Genomic DNA, 26,612 nt, shown 5'->3' with positions numbered 1-26,612 from the left:
GTACAGGTAGGAGTTTGGACTTGCTCCTAAGTTAGAGGGAGGAACAGGAGAGCGGCAGGCAGGAGTGTAGGACCACAGTGAGGCTTCAAAGAGGACTTTGGGGGGACACAATGTGAGCCTGGGACCCGGGCTTGGAGGCCCAGGTGGGAGACGGTGGTGGTTTGGACACAGGGAGTCAGGAGCCAGATGGAGGCAGGACCTTTGGGACACATTATCTCGGATGTGAGGGTGTTCTGGATGAGATTAACACTGAAATCAGTGGACTTTGAGTAAAGCGGCTTTCTCTCCATAGTGTAGTGGGCCTCATCTAATCAGTTGAAGGCTTGAGTAAAACAAAGACTGATCTCCCTGAGCAAGAGAGAAATTCTGCCCACCGATGGCTTTCGTGGCTTTCGAGCTTAAACTACAACACTGGCTCTTCCCTGCGTCTCCAGCCAGACAACCTATCCTGCAAAATTTGGACTTGTCAGCCTCCATAACCACGAGAGCCAATTCATTAAATCTTTCTCAGAGGAAGAAAGAGACCCTCTTGCTTCCACGTCTCTGTAGAATCTTAATATAATCACGCTGTTCAATCTGATGTCCACACTGATTTGGGGGGGGTCTGTTCGTTCTGTCAGTTACTCAGAGAAATGTGTTGAAATATTTTTGCTTTATGAAGTTCTTTGTTTCTCTTTGTATTTTTGTTGATTTTGTTTTATACATTTTGATACAATTTTACTAGATGTACACAAATGTAGAACTGTTGTATCTTCTTGGTAAGTTGAATCTTTTTATCCTTACGAAGTGCCCCTCTGTGTTTATGGTCAATGCTGCTCGCAGGAGTGTCTTTGTCGGATATGAATATATTCGTACCAGCTCTCTTTGGGTTAGGATTTTACTGGTATACATTTTTCCGTCTTTTTTCTTTCAAACTTTGCATATTCTGCTGTTTTACATATGAGTCTTGAAAGCAACTTATAGTTGGGTTTTGTTTTCTTATCCAGATTGACAGTTTTTGCTTTTAATTGGGTCACCTCATCCATTTACAATTAGTGTAATTACCGATAAATTTAGATTTAAATCTACCATTTTACTATTTTCTGTCTTTTACCATCTTTTATGTCCTTTTTTTCTTTACTTTTCTTTTCTTTCTTTCTTTTTTTCTTTTGTTGTTTTGGCACTTCTTGGGCCGCTCCTGAGGCACATGGAGGTTCCCAGGCTAGGGGTCCAATCAGAGCTGTAGCCTCTGGCCTACACCACAGCCACAGCCACGCAGGATCCGAGCCGCGTCTGCGACCTACACCACAGCTCAAGGCAACACCGGATCCTTAACCCACTCGGCAAGGCCAAGGATCGAACTACAACCTCATGGTTCCTAGTCGGATTCGTTAACCACTGCGCCACAATGGGAACTCCCTTCTTTTCTACTTAAATATTTTATTATCCAAAGTTCCCCCAATTAGCTTGTTACCGACACTATTTTTTCTCCTCTTTTAGTGATTACACAAGAGTGTAGTACACATCCTTGATGTACTGAAGTCTAACATAAACTGGTATGTTTCCCACTTCCCAGGCAGTACAAGGATATAAGAACACTTTAATGCCATTCTTCCAACCCCAAATGCTGTGATGTTTTTATTGCCTTAGATTTATCTGCAAATTTTCTGTTTTTATTCCTTTCTACATCTCTGAGCTTCTTGCTACTTGAATAATACTTTTATTAATTTTCTTTAATATCTGCTGTTGACAGATTGTTTCAGTTTTGTATATTTGAAAATGTCTTTATTTCACTGTGATTCTTGAAGAATATTTTCACTAGTATTAAATTTCCGATTAGCTTTTATTTTTGTTCAGTGCCTTAGATATAAATCCTACTTTGTTCTGGTTTTCATAGTTTCTGTAGAGGCATCAGTCTCTCTCTTTGAGAATCTTTGGGGCACCGCATTTTCTTATGACATATCTGGATGTGGTTTTCCTCCTGCTTGACATTAATAGAATTTCTTGATTCAGGGGCTTGATGCCTTACACTGGTTTTGTCCCTACAAATATTGCTTCTTCTTTGTCTTCTCTCTTTTGGGACCCTAATTCCATGTTATGTTCGACTTTCTCACTGTATCTCCTGTGAGCCCCACGTTTACTTCTGTTATGTATACTGCACTTTCGAATCTCCATCCTTCATTCTGGATATTTTCTTGTGACCTATTTTTCAATTCACCAATTCTCCCTTTAGCAGTATCCATTCTGCTGTTAAACCCTTTCATTTTTAATTTGGGTTATTGTATAGACATAGAATTTGGGTTGTTATAAGACATAGAGTTTCAATTTGATTCTTTTTTTTTATAGTTTCTAGTGATCTGCTATAACACTCATTTTTCTTTAAGTCTTCAAACATATAAAAACATAGTCATTTTATTTTATCATTTTTTTAATGGCCTCACCCACAGCATATGGAAGTTCTCCAGGCAGGGATTGTATCTGAGCTGCAGCGGCGGCAACACTGGATCTTTTAACCCACTGTGCCAGGCTGGGGAATTGAATCTGTTGCACCTCCATAGCAACCCCAGCCACAGAAGTCAGATTCTTAAACCACTATGCCATAGTGGGAACTCCAAAACATGGTTATTTCAAAAGTTTATGTCGGAGTTCCCATCGTGGCGCAGTGGTTAACGAATCCGACTAGGAACCATGAGGTTGCGGGTTCGGTCCCTGACCTTGCTCAATGGGTTAATGATCCGGCGTTGCCGTGAGCTGTGGTGTAGGTCGCAGTCGCGGCTCGGATCCCGCGTTGCTGTGGCTCTGGCGTAGGCCGGTGGCTACAGCTCCGATTCAACCCCTAGCCTGGGAACCTCCATATGCCGCGGGAGCGGCCCAAGAAATAGCAACAACAACAACAAAAAGACAAAAAAAAAAAAAAAAGTTTATGTCTATTTTTTCCATTAGTTGGAAACTTTGTGGGTCTGTTTCTACTGTTTATTATTTCTCTTGGGTTTTGATCATATGGTCTTATTTCTTTGATGCTCTGTAATTTTTTTGATTGAGTGTCAGACACACTCATTCTATAGGAAAAATTATAGAATAATGTGAGGGCTGAAATTAAATATTCCTCCACAGAGGATTTACTTTTGCCTCTGGTAGGCACCTAGGGTCTCTAGAAATCCCAGGTTGCCTTAATCCAATTATAGGGATTAAGATTATTTGAAGCTGAGTAGTGAGAATGGGAGCAGGAGATGGATTTGAAAACCCATCTGTTCTCTCTGCTAAATCCCAGAGATCAGAGCAAAGCCAGCATCCCAAGACTCCGTGGACTGACACGCAGCAGCCTTGACACACGTACCCTCACCGAAGGAGCACTCTAGGGAAAGTGTTTGCTTGGCTCACCCCATCTTGGCCCCATAATCCCGTCCAGCCATACTAGAAAGTGACACATGGATGGCGTCTTTAATCCCAGGCTTCGTGAGATAACAAAAGTTTTTTCTCAGAATGACTGAATCCCATCTCTGAGAAGAAAACTGTAAAGTGTTTATTCACAACGAGCCACGAGAAGTAGTCTCACTGAAGAACCATCAAGGATCCTTCACTGTTTGCGCCAAAGAAAATGCCCATCTACTCCGTCCCAAGCCTGATGCTCTCGCGGGCCCCTCCGCACACACGCACACGCCCGCGGCACACGTTCTCATGCTAGAATGTTCGTTCACGTCTTGGTTTGGAACCGAGACATCCAGCTCAGAAAAGCCTGAGTCCCTATTTACTTCTTTGGGCAAACGCAATCTCTGAGAACGGAATTTCCCAGTGAGCACTGGCGCCGCCTCCGTGTTTCTGCCTGGTGCCAGCCGCTGGAGAGGAAGGAGTGACACTTTCCCCTTAACCTCCGGGGCCCATTTCCAGGCTTAGGACTCTACCGTCCGGGTCCCTGTTCTGCTCTTCCCACAGCTGTGCTCTGTCCCCATCAGCGTTCTCAGGGGGCACTGCCACGGCCTTTCCATGCTGTTGGCAAGTGATCGTGTTAGTCTAACTTGCCCCTGTATTGTGGAGGCTGTGGGCAGAGTGCGAAGAGTTGCAAGCTGGGCGTTTAGATCATTCTCACTGGTTTTAGGACACACAGCAAGACAGGTCCTTACAGAGGCTGAGTGAGCAGGGATTTCTCCCCCAGCTGGCTTCTCCACGCACCTCAAGACTCAGCTCAAGCTTCTCTACTTGGTCAAGCGTTCCCCAATCTGCTGCTGCTGTTCTCATCTCTGGCCCTGATCACGCTTGTCCGTTCATAAGTCTGTCTCTCTGGGCTTAGCCAGGCCTCTGGGGCGGGGGCGGGGCTCATTCGGTCTGTGTCCCCCCCAAACCAGAACAGATGTTCCAAAGCCCTGCTGAGGAGCATGGGGGACGTGTGCACACCCCACGTGGCACAGTGACACTGACCAAACCAGCTCTGCCTCCCCCCACTGCTAGGGCGTCTGGACCAGGGTCGCTTAAGAGGCTCTCGTCAGGCGAGAAGCTGGTGGGTGAGCCTCCCAAAGGGCGGGCAGCTCTCAGGGCCCCCCAGGAAAGGGGAGCCACATCTTCCCCCTCCACGGGCTTTCATCCTCAGATACGTGGCCACCTTGGCACAGCTCCCCAGAAGGGGGACTTCGAGGTCTGAGTTTGGCTGGGGGACAGGAGGAGTGATGCACAGGCACCCAGGCCCCACCGCAGGCCCGGGTGTCCATCCCCTTCCTCCTCTGCACTTGGACTTTGGTGTGAGACTCCAGCCTCGTCTTACAGGAGAGCAGCTGCCCCGGCAGGAGCACAGGTGTGTGGGCGGCGCCTCCCAAGTTACCCGGATGCGCACACCGGCGTGGGAGCCTGGGCGTGGGCGCGGTGAGGCAGGACCTCGGGTGACGCAGAAGCAGAAGGGTTTCTGCCCCAGGCAGGAACCAGGGGTTGGATGGGACGCAGGGGGTCGTGGAGCCCACCCTCCCCAGGTGTAGCAGATCGTTCACCACCAAATGGTCACCAAAGCCTTGCTGAGCACCTCCAAGACAGCCCGTGGGGTGGCTGGGGCGCTTCCACTTGCACCAGATGCCGAAGCTTCGTTCCACCCCCAGCCTCTGGCATGTTGACCCAAGAGAGCCAGGAGCAAAGACGATGGTGTTTCCTGGCTGTCTTGATAACAGGAGTTAAGAGAGAAGGAAGCGGTGCCTGGAGGGGAGAAGGGGGAGGCGAAGGAAGAGCATCTCAGCGGCCCCTGCCCCACAACGGACTCTGCTGACTCCCACTCCTGCAAAGACCAGATCCACCTTGACCTAAGGATGTCCGCTGTCCTCCAGGTGCCGGGGGGAGGGGCTCAGCTTCGTCCCCACAGTCAGGAAGAGGGGCTTATCATGGACAGAAATATCTTCGTGCTCCTTAATCACTATTCTTGATGTTCTACTAACCCTAGAAAGCATTTTCACATGAATTGTCACATTTGGTCCTCAAAACAACCCCACTGCAAAAGCAAGGAGGAACCTCACACCCACCTCCCTACGCCTGCACACACGCACCATTTTAGGGATGAAGAAACTGACGCTAAAGACACAGAAACAACCTAAATGTCCATCGACAGAGGAATGGATAAAGAAAATGTGGTACCTTTGTACAATGGAGTATTACTCAGCCATGAAAAGCATGAAATCATGCCCTTTGCAGCGACTTTGATGGACCCAGAGATGGTCACACTAAGTGAATTAAGTCAGACAGAGAGACGAGTATCATGTGAGATCACTTATACGTGGAATCTTAAATATAATTCAATGAACTTATTTGCAAAACAGAAACCAACTCACAGACGTAAAAAAACAACCAGGCTTCCAAAGGGGAAGTTGAGGGGGGAGAATATATTAGGAGTTTGGACTGACAACTACTATATATAAAATAGATAAATGGGGTTCCCACTGTGGCTCAACAGGCTCGGCAGGGTCTCTGCAGCACCAGGACACAGGTTCGATCCCCAGCCCAGGACAGTGGGTTAAAGGATTCGGTGTAGGTCACAGTCATGGCTCCGATCTGATGCCTGGCCCAGGAACTCCATAAGCTGTGGGGTGGCCGAAAAAGGGAAAAATACTAAAAATAAAATAAAATAGGTAAACAACAAGGTCCTACTGTATAGCACATGGAACTATATTAAATACTTTGCAATAAACTATAATGGAAAAGAAGATGGAAAAAATATACATTCGTGTGTATGCGTGTGTATATTTGTATACCTGAGTCACTTTACTGTACACCTGACACTAGCACAATATTGTAAATCAATTATACTCTGATAAAAAAAAAAAAAAAAAAAAACTGGGAGTTCCCACTGTGGTGCAGCCGGTTGCAGATCCAGTGTTGCTGCAGCTGTGGTGCGGGTCGCAGCCACGGCTTAGATTCCATCCCTGGCCCGGGAACTTCTGCATGCTGCAGACACAGCCAAAAAATAAAGGAAAACAGAAAGAAACTGAGGCTAGAAGATGGAACTGACTTGGCTGAGGTCACACAGCAAATAGGGGCAGAAGCAGGAGCCCTTGCGTCTCCTGCTGTAACATGTCACCACAGCAGGTGGCCTAAAGTAACCGAAATGCATTCTCTCACTGTGGAGGCAGGGAGTCTGAACTCAAGATGTTGGCAGGGCCGTGCTCCCTCTGAAGGCCCGAGGGAAGATCCTTCCCTGAGTCTTCCAGCCTGTGGGGGCTCCGGGTGGCCTCTGGAGTGGCTTGGCTCATGGCTGCTCCCCCAGCGCCTGCCCTCGGCCCTCACGTCCCTGTCCCTGCGTGCCAAGTCCCCGGCCACGTTCCTCTCTGAGGTCATCTGTGTTGGCCTATAGGGTCCACCCAGACAAGGCAGCGAAGTCATCGACAAAGGCCCTTTTACAAAAGGGTCATGCTCTGGGCATTAGGATGTGGCGCCCCTGGTGTCCCCACCTGGAGGGACTCTCTGGGCTCAGAACTCAGTTGGCCAGGGGATCTGTGCCCTGTTGGGGTTTTGGTGCCCTTGATTCAATTTCCAGCTATTTGCAGGGATGTCCCCACCTCTCGCCCCCTCAGGGCAGGACCTGCCACTCTCTGAGCCTCAGCGTGTGGCCCAGGGCTGGGCCCAGGGCTGCCTGAGGACCCGGGTCCAGCGCACAGGGTGGCAGGAATGGAGGCGCTGTTCCCAGGCGGCGAGGGCTCTATTGGTGGGCATTTGGCACCGTCTGCTCATTCATTTACTCCACGAATAAAGTGGAGTGGAGCAGGGGGGGGGATCGAGTAGGGGATCAGGCCCGCAGGCTCCTGGCCCCAGAGACCTGCCGGCGGCCAGGGAAGTGCCACAGATTCGAAACAATCAAGTAGGCAGGCAGCTCACTTCTGCAAAGGACTTGCAGAGCCTCAGCTCTCTGGGATGCAGCGGCGAACTTAGAGAAAAGCTTCCCCACCTCATGAAGACTGTAAGGAGGCCACGGGCACGTCTGTTGGGGGGCGCACCCCGGTGTCCCCTCACAGCCGCTGGCTCACACAGCTCTCATCACCAATTACGAATGCCCCATTATCCACTGGTCAAAGATCCACCCTCCCAGCTGATGGGCTGACAGGGAGAATTTAATGAAGGGACTTTGTTAAAGCTGAGAAAACACAACAAGGGCCCTGGAGCACTGGGAACGCTTCAGGAATGTCATTGCCACCCCCCGATGGGAGTGGAGGAAGGAGTAGAACTGGAAACCCCAAGAGCCGTGGCCTCTGGCAGAGGGAAGCCAGGAGGTTTGCCCTCTGCAAACCCACGAGGGCTCATAGGGTGGCAGATCTAGTGAGTGAAAATATAGCATGCCCAGATAAATTTGAATTTTAAATTAAAAAAAAAATTTTACCATTTGATCCAGCAATCCCACTCCTGGGCATCTATCCAGAGAAAACCACGACTCGCAAAGACACATGTACTCCAATGTTCATTGCAGCGCTATTTACAATAGCCAAGACACGGAAACAACCTAAATGTCCATTGACAGAGGAGTGGATCCAGAAGAGGTGGTACATATACACAATGGAATATTACTCAGCCATTAAAATGAACGAAATACCAGCATTTTTAGCAACATGGATGGACCTAGAAACTATCACGCTAAGTGAAGTCGGCCATACAATGAGACACCACCATCAAATGCTTCACTGACATGTGGAATCTGAAAAAAGGACAGACGGAACTTCTTTGCAGAACAGATGCTGACTCACAGACATTGAAAAACTTATGGTCTCCAGAGGAGACAGTTTTGGGGGCTGGGGGGATGTGCCTGGGCTGTGGGATGGAAATCCTGTGAAATCAGATTGTTAGGATCATTATACAACTACAGATGTGACCAATTCATTTGCGTAATAAAAAAATAAATAAAAATTAATTAATTAATTTTTTAAAATGTTAAGTATATCCCAAAGATTGCTCAAGATATACTAATTTTTTTATTGTTTATCTAAAATTCAAAATTAACGGGGCATCCTGCATTTTGTCTGGCAACTCCCACAGGGAAGGAGCTAGGGAATAAATACACAGTTCTCTCTCTCCTCCCAGGACCTCCCATTGGCCCGGGCAACGTGGAAGCCCAGAGGAAAGGGAGCTGGCTGGTTTGATGACCTCTGCAGAGATCAGCATCCAAGGGGGAAAAGCTCAGAGGTGGGGCTGGAGGAGCTGCAAGGACGAGCTCGCACCACCTACTGTAAGCAGAGAAGCTGCTCAAACTCAGCTCGCGACAGCGACAAAAGACGGCAGGCAGAATGGTGAGGGTGCCTGTGCCCCCCCATAGCAACCTGCCGTGCGGCCCCGCAGGCGGCTTATCAGGAAAAGGGGGAGTGCGCGAGACAAGAGTTACTTCTGGAATTCCTGTCATGGCTCCGTGGTTAATGAGCCCAACTAGTATCCATGAGGATGTGGGTTCGACCCCTGCTCTTGCTCAGTGGGTTAAAGATCCCGCATTGCCACAAGCTGTGGTATAGGCTCAGATGCGGCTCGGATCCTGAGTTGCTGTGGCTGTGGTGTAGGCCGGCAGCTGTAGCTTGATTCAACCCTTAGTCTGAGAACCTCTATACGCCGCTGGTGCAGCCCTAAGGGGAAAAAAGAAAAAAAAAAATAGAAAGGTAGTTGCCAGTGCGATGAGAAGTTAAGTGTTTCCTGGGGACAGACTTTCAGTTTTGGAAGTTCAAAAAGCTCTGGAGATGGATGGTGGCAATGGTTGCACAAGGTGAAAGCACTGAACACTTGAAAGTGGTTACAACGATAAATTTGAGGCTATGTGTATTTTTACTACAATTTTTTAAAAATAATGGGAAATAAAGGGTATCTTCTGCCTTAGAACAGTTTCCATCTAAAAAGTTAAACTGGGGAGTTCCCCGGGGGTCTGGTGATTAGGACTCGGCACTTTCACTTTTATGGCCCGGGTTCAGTACCTGGTCTGGGAACGGAGAACCCACATCAAGCCACTGCCTGCTGTGGCCAAAAATTAATAAATAAATAGGAACAAAAAATAAAAAGTTAAACTAGCAAAAGGGTTTTAGCTGACAAAGGAGTAGCTTTCAATTATCTGGAAGATGCATTTGTTGCAAAAGCAGCATTTTCTCAGGGTGCCGGATAATACTAGTTTTACTCTAACCAGATTAGCTTCGTTGAAAATGCTTCGAGGAGTTCCTATGTGGCTCAACGGGTTAAGGATCCGGCGTTATCACCACAGCGGCTCGGGTCGTTGCTGCGGCGTGGGTTCAGTCCCTGGCCCGGGAAATTCTGCATGCTTCGGGTACGGCCAAAAGAGAAAAAAAGGGATCTCAAGGACCACATAACCCAGGGGTTCTCCACCCAGGGGAGCAGAACCAGCAGCGAGCTGCAGAGCACGCGTCTCCTGGAGAGGCTGGTTCAGCCAGTGTGGATGTTCCCTCTCCCCAGGCGAGACTCAGGCGCGGCCGGAATTGAGAACACTAACTAATCCAACCCTTTGATGTTACAGATGGGGAAACTGAGGCCACGAGAGCCCAGATAATGGTTCCAGGCCACAGACTGTTCTTGACGGAACTAGGACGAAAATGCAGGTTTTCCTGACACCCCACCTATGTTCTTTCCCATGCGCTCGTGTTTTCCCAACACCATCACCCTTGCAAGGAGGCCAGCGTGGGCTTCTCCAACTAAAGGCATTAGAAGCTTGAAAACGTCGCCAACTTTCTGGCCAGTGTGACCCCAGGCAAGGGACACTGAGAAGCAATCACCCCAACTTGGAGGAAGGACTCAACCCCCAGGAGAAGGAAACAAAAAAAGTTCTTTTCCTGGAGGGGAAAACTCAGACTACTCAGCAGCGCCATCTAGTGGCATGCAGAGGTGTGATTCTGAGCCTTTGGAAGCCGGGAAGGACAAACACTGACTTCGTTCCAGGCCAGCTGAGTGTGGACAGAGCAGGCTTCCCGGATGAGAGGCCCTGTGGGTGGAGGCGGCCACAGAACTGTCACCGGGGAGGTGAGTGTTGAGGACAGGTATGAATTTGCATTGAAACAAAGCATGGAAAAAAGAGAGTTAGGTTTGGCAGTTCTTGCAAAAATTAAACAGAATTGGCAGATGAGCCAGCAATCCCATTTCTGAGTACGGACACAGAAGAACTGAAAGCAGGGCCTCCTCGAGCAGGTGTTGGTACGTCCTGTTTACAGCCGCTCTATTCACAACAGCCACAGGGTGGAAACAACCCCAGTGTCCTGGGACAGATGAACAGGTAAACAAGACGTGGTCTATACAGAGGGAATATTACTCAGTCTAGAAAAGGAAGGGAGCTCTGCAACATGCTGCCACACGGTCGAACCTCAAAGACACGAGGCTCCGTGAAATAAGCCAGACACAAAAGGACGAATACTGTGCAATCCCCTCTACGAGGTGCCTGGAGCTGCCAGGTCCATGGAGACGGGGAGTAGAGGGTGGGTGCCAGGGGCTGGGGGAGGGGGAGTTACGGGGAGTTAGTGTTTAATGGGTGCGCAGTCTCAGTCTGGGAGGACGATAGAGACGGAGGGTGGTGATGGTCGCCCAGCAATGTGAATGGTCTTAATCCCACTGAACTGTGCGCTCGGAAAAATGGGGCATCGTATGTTACGGATGTTTCACCCCAATAAAGAAGAAAGAGAGAGAGAAGTAGGCATAAGCCCAAAGTGTGCATGAGACCGATTTGAGCAGCGCCCCCAGGACGGGGCAGGCGTCCGTTCTTCACTCGCCAGCAAATCCCGACGCACCTCGGGCTCCGGAGACCTGATCTGCCGCGGCGGAGCCACAGTCCAACGACAACAACCCAAGAGCAGATAAACACGTGGCATGACCGATGACGCCGCAGCTGGAGAGGCAGCAGCGTGGGCCGGGCCGGGCTGGTGTTTGAAGGGGAGGAAAGGCAGGGCTTTCTGACGCAATGCCATCTGCCGAAGGCCCCTGCAGACAGCGGGCTGCATCCAGGCAGATGGACCCCAAGTACACAGCCCTGGAGGGGCCCCCGGTCCCGGTGCTGGAGTGGGGCGGGGGGGGGGGGGCAGGGGGCAGAGGGGCGACCAGGGTCAGATCCCATGGGGCCCTGCTCGCTGTTGCGAGGACTGTGAGGTGGGAGGCACAGGGCGGGGCAGGCAGAGGAGGGTCCGAAGAGGCTGCGGTGGGAGAACAGACTAGAGGGCGACTCCGAGGGGAGGAAGCGCAGTTGGAAGGCTGCCGTAGAAATCCGGGCAGGGGAGGCCTGGCACGGGTCCGACGGGGTGGGTGCTCCGAGTCTGGGTCCATGTCAGGGGCCGTGGGATTTCCCGGTGGCGAGGCGGTGGCCGAGCAGAGCAGAGGAGTCAGGGTGACGCCAACATGTTTGGCTTCTACCCACACACTTGGAGGGCCAGGCTGTCCATTTAGTGAGACGGGAAGGCGGAGGGAGGGGAGGGTTTGGGGGGAGAAGCGTCAGGATGACAACTCGGGGCACGCTGAGGCTCTGGGACATCCAAGGGAAGAGGTGGAGGGGACCCGAGTCAGGGTCTGGGGACAAGTCTGGGCCGTGCAGGGGCGAGACTTGGAGCCGTGATGTGATCACACAGGCAGTGGCTGGAGAGGAACGGGGCCCTTCCCACATGCAGAGATGGGAGAGACACAGAGGCCCCCCATGAGGAAGGAGAGGGGCGCGTCCTAAAAATCCAGAAGAACAGCGCTTCCGGGAGAGAGCAGTCGCTTGGAGAGGCGTCGACGGTGTCCGATGCTGCTGCCGAGTCCAGGGGGTGAGGACTGAGAAGTGACCACTGGATCCAGCAACACGGAGGCCACTGACCTTGACAAGTGAGAACCCAAGGAGGAGATTCTAATTTTGTCACCCCCGTGTCCCTGAGAGCCAGGATTCTTGGAGGGGAAGAAAAGGGATGTGGTGTGACGGAGAAGAGGGTAAGGAAAAGCCCGGCAGAGCTAGGATTTCCCACATATCACCATATCGCCAGGTAACCAAGCAGGCGGCGAGGAGAAGCATCGCTTCATGGCAGCAACCCAACCAACACAAAGGAACAGCAATGAGAGCATTTCAGCATTTGCACAACAGCCAGTGCGCTGGTGGACCTCAGCATTGGTCAGCAGCGGCTGACATCACCCAAAGAGAGCCGACCAGGAGTTCCCGTCGTGGCGCAGTGGTTAACGAATCCGAGTAGGAACAATGAGGTTGCGGGTTCGGTCCCTGCCCTTGCTCAGTGGGTTAACGATCCGGCGTTGCCGTGAGCTGTGGTGTAGGTTGCAGACGCGGCTCGGATCCTGCATTGCTGTGGCTCTGGCGTAGGCTGGTGGCTACAGCTCCGATTCGACCCCTAGCCTGGGAACCTCCATATGCCACAGGAGCGGCCCAAGAAATAGCAGCAACAACAACAACAACAAAAAGACAAAAAGACAAAAAAAAAAAAAAGACAAAGAGAGCAGACCAGACATTGTGACCCCTCTGATTAAAGGTGGGGGGGGGGCACCTGCACTAAGAGTCCTGCCAAAGGGCGGGAACTCAGCAGACAGAGGAACAAGCCAAACTGCACCATGAGGATGCCATTCAAGAGATCCAGACAGCAAGAAATTCTAGGTCAAACAGCTCCAGTCCTCAGCAGATACATGGCAAAGGGAAAAAAATGTTTTTTTTAAAAAGCATGGGAGGGGAGTTCCCACTGTGGTACAATGGACTGAGAATCTGACTGTAGCCACTTAGGTCAATGCTAACTGCATGCACCCTGGGAACACAAAGAATAAGACTGCTCGACTTTGAGAAGTGAAGGAGCCACATTACAACGGAGCCAGTTAGCTAAGAATTCCAGCAGGGACACAAGGGCCAAACCGGTAGCTGTCACCTCAGAGGGGCAGCCAGTCTGGCAGGTTTGAGGTCGGACTCCTAAGGCCTGTGGAGGACCCTCACTCTCTGTCTGAATAGCCATGTGGCTGAGGCAGGTCATTTAGCCTGTCCTGTCTGTTTCCTGATCTAAATAATAGGAGTGACAGTAACCAGCTTGGTGCAGTGTTGTATTACATGGATTAACACAGAGAAAGGACTTAGCACAGGAGGCTTCTAGACCCTCAGGGAGTGTTGACTGACACCACCACCACCACCACCATCATCACCACCATCACCACCATCACCACCATCACCATCATCACCACCACCACCACCATCACAGTCACTATCATAACTGCTATCACGGTCACCACCACCATCACCATCATTACTGTTATCAGTGTCACCATCACCAGGATTTGGAGGAAAGGGGAGCATCTGGGGGCCGGGGCATTTCATCAAGAGGTGTGTCTTGCGTTAGACCTCAAAGCAGAAGGACTTGGCAGCATGCCTGTACCATTACACTGCAAGTGGCCCTTGCTCTGTTCCTTTTTGTTTTTTCTAGATAGATAAGTATTAATATTAAATGCTTTGGCAGTATGTATTTCATAATGTTTAAATGGTTATCTCTGGGCTAACGTGATACCTAATTTTTAGAAAATGTTACAAATTTATCGTCTCTGGGTGGGGAGGTTACCAGTAACTTCTGGTCTGTTTTTGCTTAGCTATACTTTCTAATTGTTTCTACAATGCTTCCGTAATTGTGTCAAAGGACAGAAGACTGCCAAAAGACAAAGAGGCCACGTAAATCCGCATTTCCTAACCATTTCTGGGTCCCAGTACGTTTGCAGAATCTGATAAAAGCTTCTATCTGCCACCCCAGAAAAATGCACAATGCTACAGAATTTTTCACACCATGTTATGTATTTTATTTTATTTTTTTGGTCTTTTCGCTTTTTTTTTTTTTTAGGGAAGCTCCCATGGCATATGGAGGTTCCCAGGCCAGGGGTCTAATCGGAGCTAGAGCTGCCAGATCCTTAACCCACTGAGCAAGGCCAGGGATTGAACCCACAACCTCATGGTTCCCAGTTGGATTCATTAACCACTGCGCCACGACGGGAACTCCCACACCATGTTATTAAAAAATTCTGAGACCCCAGATGATCCTATCCTTTTCGTGTTGTTAGTAATTGTAATATATAACATCAGCTCTCACCCCCTACTTGGTTCTGAGTGCTTCCTGAGAGTTAAGTCACTTAATCCTCCCAGCAACCCCACAAGATAGGCATTCTCATCATCCCCAATTTACAGACGGGGAGACTGAGGACAGAGGGGCTGAGTCATCGGCACAATGTCCCAAAGCAAACGGCAGCCTGGCTCTAGAGCCTGGCTTTTCACTACCCCATTAGGAGGCCACTCATAGAGTTAAATAGACATGATCCTGAATCACCCTCGGGAAAACGTTTTCAAATCCAACGAACGCTAAGTGCCTACCATGTGCCAGACTCGCCCAGACACAAGGGCACCCAGTTCTCACAGCAGCGCCAAAAGGGCCGGGTCCCGAACACCCAGCGAACTGCTGGAGAATCCAAGGTCAAGCCTGCCTTTCCATTTCAAGTTCATCCTACCACGGCTGATTCCCCTTATGTGGGGGAGTCGGACCTCCTCGTGGCCAAAATCTTTTCCGGCTAACTGGTGGAGGTCCAGTTCGAGGGTCGGATTTTTAGACCCTCAAAATAGTCCGGGATGCAAAGCAATCTAGTGTTTGAGCTTTTCCCTTCTCACTCTACTTGAGGCGGCTGAGACATCTTGGCTGGAAGCTTGCTCCCAAAAGTCTGCAGCTGAAGTTCATGCACACAAATAGGCCATGTGCATGTGTTCAAGACAACTGTGGCGGGGGCGGTGGCTACGACACCACCCCGGACTCACGCACAGCAGAGCTGCTACAAACGCGCACAAGCCCTCCTGATGCTTCCGGTTTCACAGTTCAAGCGTCGGGTCTCACTGGAGAGTGTTCCCTGGAAGATCCCGTTGACCCAGGCGGGTTCTGACGGCTTGTTCTCCGCAGGTTCGTTCATGTTGCATTTTTTTAGATTTCCCGTTTCATTTCTCCTGTTTTTTCTCTTCTTGCAGGACGTCCGCAGTAGTATTTAGCACATAATTTAAAAACCCGTGAGCATCCCGCTGCATGTGGCGACCAAAGAGATAATTTTCTTTTCTCAGCCTCGAAAGGAACGTCCTTGGTGGCATCACGCCGACTTTCTTCTGCGTGGCGATGCTGTGGAAAAGGTCTGCCAGGCACGGCCACAAGTTTTCCTTCCTTTTTTTTTTTTTTTTTTGCTGGGCCTTGTGTGCCAGCACAGTCTCCCGGAGAGGCCGGCAGAAGTAGAGGGGCTGAAGCACGGAGTCACAGTCGCAGGTGTTTCCGAAGCGGACCAATCCGAGGCCGTGTTCACTGATTGGAAACTGCTCTGGACCGATGTGCTTCTTCCAGAGCAGAGGCATCGGGCCCACATTACAGACAGAGGCGATGTTTCGGACAGTCATCCGCCTACAGGCCGCGGCGATCCCGCGCCCCCGCCTCTCTAAGCTGGAAGCAGGGCCGGCCGTGGTGGAGGGCTCGCGGGGAGCCCCCCCCCCACTCTGTTCTTTACACACATCACAAAGGGTTTACTGAGAAAGGGTGGGAGTTGTGTGCCACCAAACGGAAAGCTGTGCGTGGAACTGGAGAAAAGGATTCAGTGATGGGTATGCACCCATGACGTGCACACAGATGATGCTGAAGACTGGAGTTCTGGTCAAACTGCCTGCCGGATTTCCTCCTGCCCGCTTTCTGGAAGGAATGACATGACCAGGTTCCTCGTCTCACTGCCCACCACCCCCCCGCCCCACCCCCGCCCCTGCCTCCCCAAGCTCTCCATGGACTGTTTAGGCCTTAACAACTCTGGAGAGCTATTTATGATCTAGCGGGTGAAAAAAATCATTAACTTTATAAAGCGGTGTGTGTGCTGTTCACCGTTGACTGTACCGGCAACCGAGAATCCCTGCGGCGGGCTGAGAGCATCATCTGTGTGTGTGCTGAACTCCTCCACGCGGGGATGTACCCAAGGAAGGAAATCAGCCCCCTGGGACCCCCTCGGCGCTGCGGGCAAAGAGCACTGTTTCCTGGATGGGCCAGAACCATCGCTCAGGACACACCATGGTCCATTGCGGTGACCGTGGAACACTCACAGATCCTCCCGTGGTAAAGCGGGGGGCCCCGGGATCACACACCCAACCAGCAAAGAGCCCTGATGCTCGGCTTATCTGCCGCCAGCTGGGAGAGGAGAGCAGAGCAGCTAGCCAGGCGCGCGTGTGCCCCTTGCTCTGCCCTCCTCCGTCACGCTGGCAGGCTGGGCCCACGGTCAAGAGCAGCAGTCAGAGAGCAGATGAGCAAGTGCCGGGGCTCCACAGCTGCCCCGACAGCTGGAAGAAGAGTGCTGGGGTCACGGCAGGGGGGTTGCCCGAGCGTCTCAGGCCCTGGCTGGTCCTTGCCCCCGTCTCTCCATTCCCCATGGAGAAGGCCCCCGGTCCTGCATGGAGAGCCCAACCCATCTGGCCATCCCAGGCCGGGCTCCAATCAGGAGCATCAGGACAGAGACTGGAATGGGTGTTCCCGCTGTGGGGCAGTGGGCTGAGAATCCGTCTGCAGCAGCTCGGATCCCTCCGGAGTTGTGGTTTTGATACTTGGCCGGCAGCAGTGGGTTAAAAGATCTGGTGTTGATGCAGCTGCGGCTCAGATTCAATCCCTGGCCTGGGAACTTCCATATGCCGTAGGTACAGCCATTAAAAAAAAAAAAATACAGAGGGAGTTCTTGTCACGGCTCAGTGGAAATAAATCTGACTAGGAACCATGAGGTTGCGGGTTCGACCCCTGGCCTCCCTCCGTGGGTTAAGGATCTAGCGTTGCCATGAGCTGTGGTGTGGGTCACAGACGCAGCTTGGATCCTGAGTTGCTGTGGCTGTGGTGTAGGCCAGCAGCTACAGCTCCTATTGGACCCCTAGCCTGGGAACCTCCATATGCCACTGGTATGGCCCTAGAAAAAAGGCAAAAAGGCGAAATCAATAAATAAATAAATATCTTATTTAAAATATGGCAATAGGAGTTCCCATTGTGGTTCAGTGGTTAATGAACCCAACTAGCATCCACGAGGACTTGGGTTTGATTCTTGGCCTCGATTTTAGTGGATTAAGGATCTGGCATTGCCGTGAGCTGTGGTATAGGTCGCAGATGCAGCTCAGATCCTGCACTGCTGTGGCTGTGGTATAGGCCAGCAGTCAGAACTCCGATTCGACTCCTAGCCTGGGAACCTTCATATGCTGTGGGTGCAGCCTTAAGAGACAAAAAAACAAAACAAAAAAAATGACAATAATAATACATACAACATAAATAAACAATTCACTTTCTTCATAAGGATAAAATCCATCAACACTATATACTACTTTCCACTCCCTCATACTTAAACATTCTATACATTTTTTTTTTTTTTTTTGGTCTTTTTGCCTTTTCTAGGGCGGCTCCCGTGGCATATGGAGGTTCCCAGGCTAGGGGTCGAATCGGAGCCGTAGCCGCCGGCCTACACCAGAGCCACAGCAACACAGGATCCGAGCCGCGTCTGCGACCCACACCACAGCTCACGGCAACGCCAGGTCCTTAAGCCATTAAGCAAGGCCAGGGACCGAACCGGCAACTTCATGGTTCCTCGTTGGATTCATTAACCACTGCGCCACGATGGGAACTCCCTAAACATTCTATACAGTTAAACTTGATGTTCTATTTGTTGAAAACTATACTAAATTAAAAAAAAAAACTATACTAAGGTGTTTATAAAATGTTACATAGCTCCTTAGGGACATGGTTGACTCCAAGGCTTGGGCAGAGAAAATAAAAGATAAGCCTGCAGGGAGTCACCGTCATAGCTTAGTGGTAACGACTCTGACTGGGATCCATGGGGATGCTGGTCCAAGCCCTCCCGGCCTCGCTCAGTGGGTTAAGAATCAGGCATTGCCATGAGCTGTGGTGTAGATTGCAGACGCAGCTCGGATCCCGCGTTGCTGTGGCTGTGGTATAGACCGGCGGTTACAGCTCCGATTCGACCCCTAGCCTGGGAACCTCCGCATGCCAAGGGCGGGGCACTAAAAAGCAAAAAAAAAAAAAAAAAAAAAAAAGAAAAAGAAAAAGAAAAAAAGATAAGCCCACAGTATCTTATGGTGCCAGAAAGAAAGGAAGTGCTAAGGGGAAAAAAATGGGGCATACTGAACAAACGAAAGAATGTGGTGTTGGATTATAACAAAAGTATAAAATAAATACACATGAGTGCACACTGATATAAATAGATGGTTGGATACCTAAAGGGGAAGAAGAGACAAATCTTTCTTTTTCCTCTTTTTTTTCTATTTCTTGTTCCTTTTTTGCTTTGCCATGGCATGTAGACATTCTCAGGCCAGGGATGGAACCTGAACCATATCAGTGACCATGCTGAGTCCTTAACCGCTGGGCCACCAGGAAACTCTGAGATACATCTTTCTTTCACAAGAGCTCCAAGGAATATCTGTAGATCCCCCCCCACCCCGACCCCGAAAAAGAGGTGGCGCTTCATTCCCCCGCAGCCCCTTGAGGATGAAGGTGAGGGCGGTCTCAGAACAGAGCACTGCAAACGGAAAACTGTCTCTTCACAGTGGGAACATCTGGCAGACACCCCCTAACCTAAGCGATTAAAGCCAATATCCCAGTATCGAGTCACGCTGAAATCACACACCCCTGGTATCACGGGATGAAGGAGCACTCCATCTCTGTTTTGTATCTGCCCCCCCAAGCCCCCAAAGTCCAGTCTAAACGTGAGGAAAACATCAGAGAGACCCGAACTGAGGGACATTCCACCACATAGTGACACGTACTCCCAAAGGCCCACGTGATGACAAACCAGAGAAGACTGAGAGACTGTCACAGACCGGAGGACGTAACAAGTCAACGCAGCATGGGGTCCTGGGAGCTCCTGTCGCGGCTCAGCAGGTTACAAATCCTGCTAGTATCCATGAGGTTGTGGGTTCGATCCCTGGCCTCGCTCAGTGGGTTAAGGATCCAGCGTCGCCGTGGGCTGTGGTGTAGGTTGCAGATGCGGCTTGGAACCCGCGTTGCTGTGGCCGTGGTGTAGGCTGGTGGCTACGGCTCAGATTCCACCCCTAGCCTGGGAACCTCCATATGCCGTGGGTGTGGCCCAAGAAATGGCAAAAAGACAAAAAAAAGAAAAATATCCAAAACCCCACTTGGCTAATTCTATGCAAATTAACACAAGAGAAGAGTTTGGTAGGGAAAGCAAAGATAACTCTGAGTTCCACCAAATATTTTTTTATCTAAATAAAACAAGTCAATTTTTAATAATTATCCAGGTAAAGTTTTCTCACTTAGTAATAAAGCTGAATATTTATACATAAGGAAAGGAAACGTCTAAGAGACCAGAATCTGCTCTTCCTCCTCCCTGTCCAGTTCACTGACCTGTCGAAATGGACATATCTTGACCTTTCATAATGATCCAAAGAACGGAAGTTGCTTTGTTTTTGTAACTTCCTCTAACACCATCCTGCTGCCACTTCTCCCCTAGCAGGCTCTTATGCACCCTTCAAAGCCCAGCCTACATATTCCCTCATTGATTCATTCATGATCTAGGAGGTTTTGCAGTAATCCAGGTGGAGGGGATGGTGGCTGGGACCAAGGCGATAGTGGAGGAGGTGAGGAACCCCGGCTGCGTTAGTCAGAGCTTCCAGAGAAACCAGCGAGAAGATGTGTAAATGCTTCTCTGGTCATCTGACAGCCAGGACTCCGGAGTCCAGGAGTCCACGAGTGAAGGTGGCATCGCTACTATTACCCCTAGGGTGCCACCCGCAAAGGTTTTTCCTTCCTACACCTGGGACCTAAGCTCAGCTGGCCTCGAGGTCTTGGGTCCAAAGGGAGGACCTGCTTCCACCAAGAGACGCAACAGTGATTCCACGGAATGGAAGCTAAGACTGCCACCCCGTCTCCAGATCAACAGGCAAATAAGGGCGATACTGTCCTGGCTGAGGTGACTAATCCCCACTACCAAGGGAAACTGGACTGCTCCTCCGTGATGGAGGTGAGGACAAGTCTGTCTGGTAAGCAGGAGGTCTTTTGGGGCGTCTCTTAGTATTCTCATGCCCCGCGGTAAAAGTCAATGGAAAACACCAACCCAGTTCAAGCAGGGCAAATGGCCCAGACCCTTCGGGAATGGTGGCTTGGGTCACCCACCCCATCAGGCAAAGAACCACAAGCTCAGTGCTTGCGGAGGGCATGGGAAATGCCTCCTGGGTAGGGAAGAAGGTACTGGAAAACATCGGCTCTGGCCATTACAGAAACGAGGACTGCGGCCGTCCTGAGTGTTTCTTCTTCCTTCAGAGGGATGGACTTTAGGGAAGCGGCTCGCGCAGTTACGGAGCCTGGCAAAGGCTGCAGGGTCGGCCTGCGGTTGGAGACCCGGAAAGAGCTAACGGTGCGACTCGAGCCCAGCTGCAGGCAGACTTCCCTCTTCCGCCGGGAAGGTCAATCGTCTCCGATCTTCAACTAACTGGACGAGGCCCACCCACCCACATTACGAAGAGTGATCTGTTTTGTTCAAAATAAATGTGTTTATTTTATTTCCTTTATCTTTTTTTGGCCTCCCGGTTGCATATGGAGTTCCCAGGCCAGGGATCAGATCTGAGCTGCAGTTGCGACCTACACCACAGCGGCAGCAACACCTGATCCTTAACCCACTTTGCTGGGCCGAGGATCGAACCTGTGTCCCTGTGCCACAGAGACACCCCCGATCCTCTTGTGCCACAGGAGGAACTCCCCAAATCGATTTATTTAAATGTTAATCTCATCTAAAAAATGCCTTCACAGAAATATCTTAGAAACTCAAACACACAGCGTTTGACCAAATATCTGGGTGCCATTAGCCAAGTCGACACCTTAAGCATCAGAAGGTCAGATGGTGGAAGTTCACTCTCTGGAGAGCCAGTGGGATATGTGTGTCAGGGGGCGAGTGAGGAAGAGCTTCTTCCCAAGCTCCTGGAGTCGTGGAGATACTGTTGACTGAGATGGGGAGCCCGCAGGGGGCAGCAGACAAGGGGGTAGAGGTAAAGGTGGAGGTCGAATTTTGGGGGTTCAGGCTTTGCAATTTTTAAAAAATTTTATGGCGTCACCTGTGGCATACGGAAATTCCCGGGCCAGGGATTGTATCTGAGCCACAGCTACAACCTGTGCTGCAGCTGCAGCAACACCAGATCCTGTAACCCACTGCACAGAGTGGGGGATCAACCCCGTGCTTCTGCAGCAACCAGAGCTGCTGCAGTAGGATCCTCAACCCACTTCGCCATAGCGGGAACTCCCAGGCTTTGCAAGCTGACATCCAAATTGAGCTGCTGTGTAAGCAACTGGATACCTGGGGTGAGGTTCAGGCTGGAGGTTAAAAATCTCATCTCCGGGAGCCTTTGGTAAGATTTCCCACCCGGATTCCAAAATTAAAACAAATCCTTTGTGCCCCAGTTCGGGATGCAGAAAATAACTATAATTTTAAAAACCAAGACGGATTAAAAGATAGACCAGCTTTGCAGAAGAAGCAGAGGGTTATAACGGCTGGATTACAAAGGTTGAGCAGGAATGTGCCAGCTGAGGAGATGCCAGAAGGAAAGTTGATGAATTGCCTTCGTTGAAAAGATGAAAACGACACTAAACCAGGATTGGCCTGGAAAACTGGTGATAGCTGGTCACCTGGGACGTGGTTCAGGGACAAGGGCCAGCATGTGATGTTCTCAGGAAGAGCACGACCTCCAGAGTGACTTTTCTGGGTTTTCATTTCAGTTCTACGGCTTCTTGTAACCTAAGATGAGTGATGCAATTTCTCCGTGCCGCCGTTCCTTCATCTGCTAGAACAGAACCACACTGCCGCGCACTTTCTGGGTTGTTGTGAGAACTCAGGGCTGCGACTGCCTGGCCGGGAGCCGGTGCTCTGGGATGTTAGCTCTGAGCTTGGTCACCTGTCTCCCCCACGTCCCTCTATCTCCATGAGAGCCCAAGATGCGTTCTCACTGACAACCAGCTCACAGCCTCATACCTGGCAAAGGCAGCAACCGGCAAATATCTGTGGGGTTGCATTGAACAGAAAAGCGGCCCCTCACCTGGCATCAGGGAAGAGAATGTCACCACTCAGCCTCTCCTGCGCCTGTGAGCCCCCCCCCCCAATCTTCCGGGTTAAGCCTCCCTTGTGCCGGGGTCCCGGCCCCTCCTACCTCCTCAAGGACTACAGCCTATCATCCCCCACTCTGCTTTAACGTTAGCCTCTGTTTAGCCCCCTTTCCTCCGCATTTTAACATGTTTGGGGCTCTTTCACTCTTAAAAACAAAATTTTTAAAAACCAGACTTTCCGCTGTGGTGCAGTGGGACCAGTGGTGTCTCTGCTGTGCCAGGGTGCAGCTTCAATCCCCAGCCTGGCGCAGTGGGTTAAAGGATCCAGTGTTGCCACAGCGACAGCATAGGTCACAACTGCAGATCTGATCCCTGACCCAGGAAGGGATGGCCCCCCCAAAAAAAGTTTTTTTGTTTTTTTTTTTAAATTACCTCTCTGAAGTTTCCACTGTGGTGCAGTGGGTTAAGAATCTGACCACAGCAGCTGGGGTCACTGCAGAGGTGCAGGTTTGATCCTCAGTCTGGCACAGTGGGTTAAGGATCCAGTGTTGCTGCAGCAGCTGCAGCCTAGGTTGTGGCTGTAGCTTGGATTCAGTTCCTGGCCTGGGAACTTCCATATGACATGGGTGCAGCCATTAAAAAAAAAAAATCACCCCTTCATTCTACCGCCCCCTCCAGCTACTCCCAATCTCTGAGTTTTTGTTCTCCGCCACCGCTGCTTCCTGCAGTGACTCTGCTCCTCATTTCTCAAACCACCGCATAGGGTTTCAACTCAACCTACCCTTCTGCAAAACAGCTCACTCCAGGGTCACCCGTGATTTTGCTACATTCAACAGATATTGTATAATCTTCATCTTCCTTAACGTCTCAGCATGTTCAAGACTGCTAACCATTCCTCTTTCTTGAAAAACTAGACACCCTCCCCTAGTTTTCTTCCCATATCTCAAGCTGACTATCCTCAGCTCCCCCCGGACCCCCGCCAGGCTGGCTTACCATACCTGAGCCACGGCAGTGACAATGTCAAATTCAAGCCCCTAGGCCACCAGGAAACACCCCTCTAGTGATTTTTAATACAACAGAATCCCTCCAGAACCTGCCTCCCCACCCCTAGGCAATTTCATCCACACACAAGTCTTGATAAGACTTGAACATGCGATTCCCTGTTCAAACGTCTTCTTTGAACTTCGGACCCTCATGGATGTATCACAATCACCTCAGAGCAGAATATTCAAAACTCAACTCACCATCTCCCCAGCCAGACCCAGACGCCCTCCAACATGCCGCCCTCCCAAGCAGAAAACGGGGTCACCCTTAACTTTCCCGTCATGTGACCACTTGCAATTTGATGGGTCCTCACATTTTGCCGATTCTCATCCTCAAATAAGATGAAATACACCTCAGGCCCAGCCTCTCCCTTCCGTCGTCGTCTCTGCTGGGAGAGTGAGTCATGACCCCCCGGAGAGGACGCTTCCCCTTCTCCCTGGACCCCGCCCTCTGCGCCTCTTCCCTCTGCTGATTGTTCTGGGTCCTTTCACGGTAATAAACCGTGACTGAGAGTGTAAGAACTTTCTGAGTTTGCAAATCCTTCTAGAGAGGGTTGAACCGGAAAGCAGTCCTGGGGACCTCCTGGATGTCACCAATCAAATGCTAAGAGTCATGACTGTAAGATGGGAAAGAAAGGAAAACGGGAGAAATCTTGGTTTTCTCGAAAGACCGGATGCACATCCCAGGTCCTGGACTGTGCGGACAACTATCTTGGGGTGTGTGTGGGGGGACGGAGTCGATGGTCCCTGGAAGCTACCGGAAAATGACCTCCCCATAATGAAGATAAGAACTTGGGCTCTGAGACACCTTGGAGAGAGCGTCCCGTTCACAGTCCCTCTCTCGGCAGAAAAGGGGGTGGAAGGAAGCCCAGGGACACAACATGAGCCGACCCGGGTCCCAAGCCTGGTTCAGACAAATCCAGAGCTCACTCAACATGAGATGCCACACGCCAGGCCAGATGCTGAGGTTAGTCCCCTGGATTCAAGTAACACATATAAGAGCCTGGGGCGCAGCATGGGTGGAGGAGGCCTAGACTACGGGCGGCCCCTCCAGCAGGCGCTGAACGCGGGGGAGCTGTCCCCAAGCAGTGTGCTCAGACCGGTGCTGCTGCCGGCTGGCCACGTCCAGCCGCGGTGGGGAGCAGGGCAGGAGGGAGGGAGCCGTGTTCTCCAGTGGGTGCCGGGGGACGGTGAGGGGAGACTTCAGGAGAGAGCTTTCCGGTGACCGGGAAGGCCCCCCCGCCCGCCCCCCCCCAGCACCGGGGGGGGGGGCCATGCCTCCCCCAGCCCGGTTCTCCTCAATGTGCGCATTTTGGAGACGCTGGCTTGGAGCGTAATGCAGCAGGGAGCCCTCTGCAAGGTGAGGGAGCGCATGAGGCCCTCTCCGCCAGAATGAACAGGGCAGCGCCTCCTCAAGAGATGAGAGAAGCGCTGCGGCTGTGAACCAGCCCAAAGCAACCACACTTAAAACCCAAGGGCGCTGGGAGCTGGATCAGCCAGGATCCACACTGGCTCGCGCAGGCCACCTGCAGCACGGCGCGGGCGCGTTTCTTGCAGCCTGTCCAGTGTGACTTAGACGAGGGAGGCGGGCGGGCCAGGTTGGCCCTCTGCACAGGGGCTCAAGGAGGTTTGTGAGCAGGTTCTTGGCTCGCTTTGCTTTTGGCTCTGGCTTAAAGGGTGCGAAATGAGCGAGCCTGTGACTGGGGCCCCGTGGACGGGGACCTGGGGCAGAAAACAAGCTCAATGAGCAGGCTGAAATAGCTTCCCTTCTCCCCAGACTCCAGGGTCTTCCTGCAGCTCTCAGGGGGAGAGCAGGTGGAGCACCTGTGGGGACCCAGCCAGCCCCCACCCCCGCCCCGAGCCCTTGTCTGCACTGGCTTCTCCTCTAGGGTCTCTGGATGGTTTCCTGGGGCTGCAGGAACAAAGAACCACAGGTGGGGAGATTCCCACGATGGACACTTATTTTTTTTTTAATTTCTCAATAAATTTTATTTCATTTATAGTTGTACAACAGTCATCACAACCCAATTTTATAGCATTTCCAGCCTAAACACCCAGCCCATCCCCCGCCCCCCCAACCTGTCTCCTTTGGAAACCAGTTTTTCAAAGTCTATGAGTATCTTTTTTGCAAAGAAGCGCATTGAGGCCTATTTTTATTTTTATCTTTTTGTCTTTCCTAGAGCCGCATCCGTGGCATATGGAGGTTCCCAGGCTAGGGATCTAATCGGAGCTGTAGCTGCCAGCCTACGCCGCAGCCACAGCAATGCCAGACCCGAACCACGTCTGTGACCTACACCACAGCTCACGGCAATGCCGGATCTTTAACCCACTGATCGAGGCCAGGGATCGAACCAGCAACCTCATGGTTCCTAGTCGGATTCATTAACCACTGAGCCACCATGGGAACTCCTGCGTCCTATTTTCAGATGCTGCATGTAAGTGATGGCATATGATGTTGGTGTCTCACTGGCTGACTCACTTCACTCAGCGTGATAATTTCTAGGTCCATCCATGTTGCTGCAAATGCCGTTACTTCTTTCCCTCTAATGGCTAATATTCCATCGTGTGTATGGACCGTATCTTCTTGATCCACTCCTCTGTCGATGGACATTTAGGTTGTTTCCATGTCTTGGCTGTTGCAAACAATGCTGCAATGAACATCGGAGTACATGTGTCTTTTCAAGTCGTGGTTTTCTCTGGATAGATGCCCAGGAGTGGGATTGCTGGATCAAGTGGTAGGTCTATGTTTAGTTTTCTGAGGAATCTCCATACTGTTTTCCCCAGTGGTTGCAGCAATTTATATTCCTACCAACAGTGTAACAGGGTTCCCTTATCTCCACACCCTCTCCAGCCTTTACCGTCTGTAGACTTTGGCGCTGGCCATTCTGGCCGGTGTAAGGTGGTACCTCAGTGGTTTTCCTTTGCATCTCTCTAATGATGAGTGATGCTGAACACCTTTGCATGTGCTTTTTTACCATCTGTATGTCTTCTTTGGACACTCGTTCTCTCACAGTCTGGAGGACAGAATCCGAGATCGAGGGGTCCCCAGGGCTGGTTCCTTCCGAGGGCTCTGAGG

At 51.0% G+C, this 26,612-nt stretch overlaps 1 protein-coding gene across 1 annotated transcript; it reads right to left on the bottom strand.

Annotated features, from left to right (window-relative positions):
- Window positions 1-10,838: 10,838 nt before the first annotated feature.
- On the bottom strand, window positions 10,839-15,820 carry LOC100736976 (ubiquitin carboxyl-terminal hydrolase 46-like). Its single transcript, XM_084957826.1, is given in 5 exon segments — window positions 10,839-10,900; window positions 11,196-11,458; window positions 14,768-14,849; window positions 15,231-15,366; window positions 15,368-15,820. Coding segments are annotated over 5 exon segments (996 nt in total).
- Between the last annotated feature and the right edge of the window lie 10,792 nt (window positions 15,821-26,612).

The sequence above is a fragment of the Sus scrofa genome, chromosome 5 (genome assembly GCF_054392235.1).
Source record: "Sus scrofa isolate SSC_HxYL_T2T_F1_AM1 chromosome 5, Sscrofa_HxYL_maternal_Yorkshire_Landrace_v2.0, whole genome shotgun sequence".
NCBI lineage: Eukaryota > Metazoa > Chordata > Mammalia > Artiodactyla > Suidae > Sus > Sus scrofa.
Note: the sequence above shows the minus strand (reverse complement) of the source record. Positions and strands in the feature narration are given on the sequence as shown.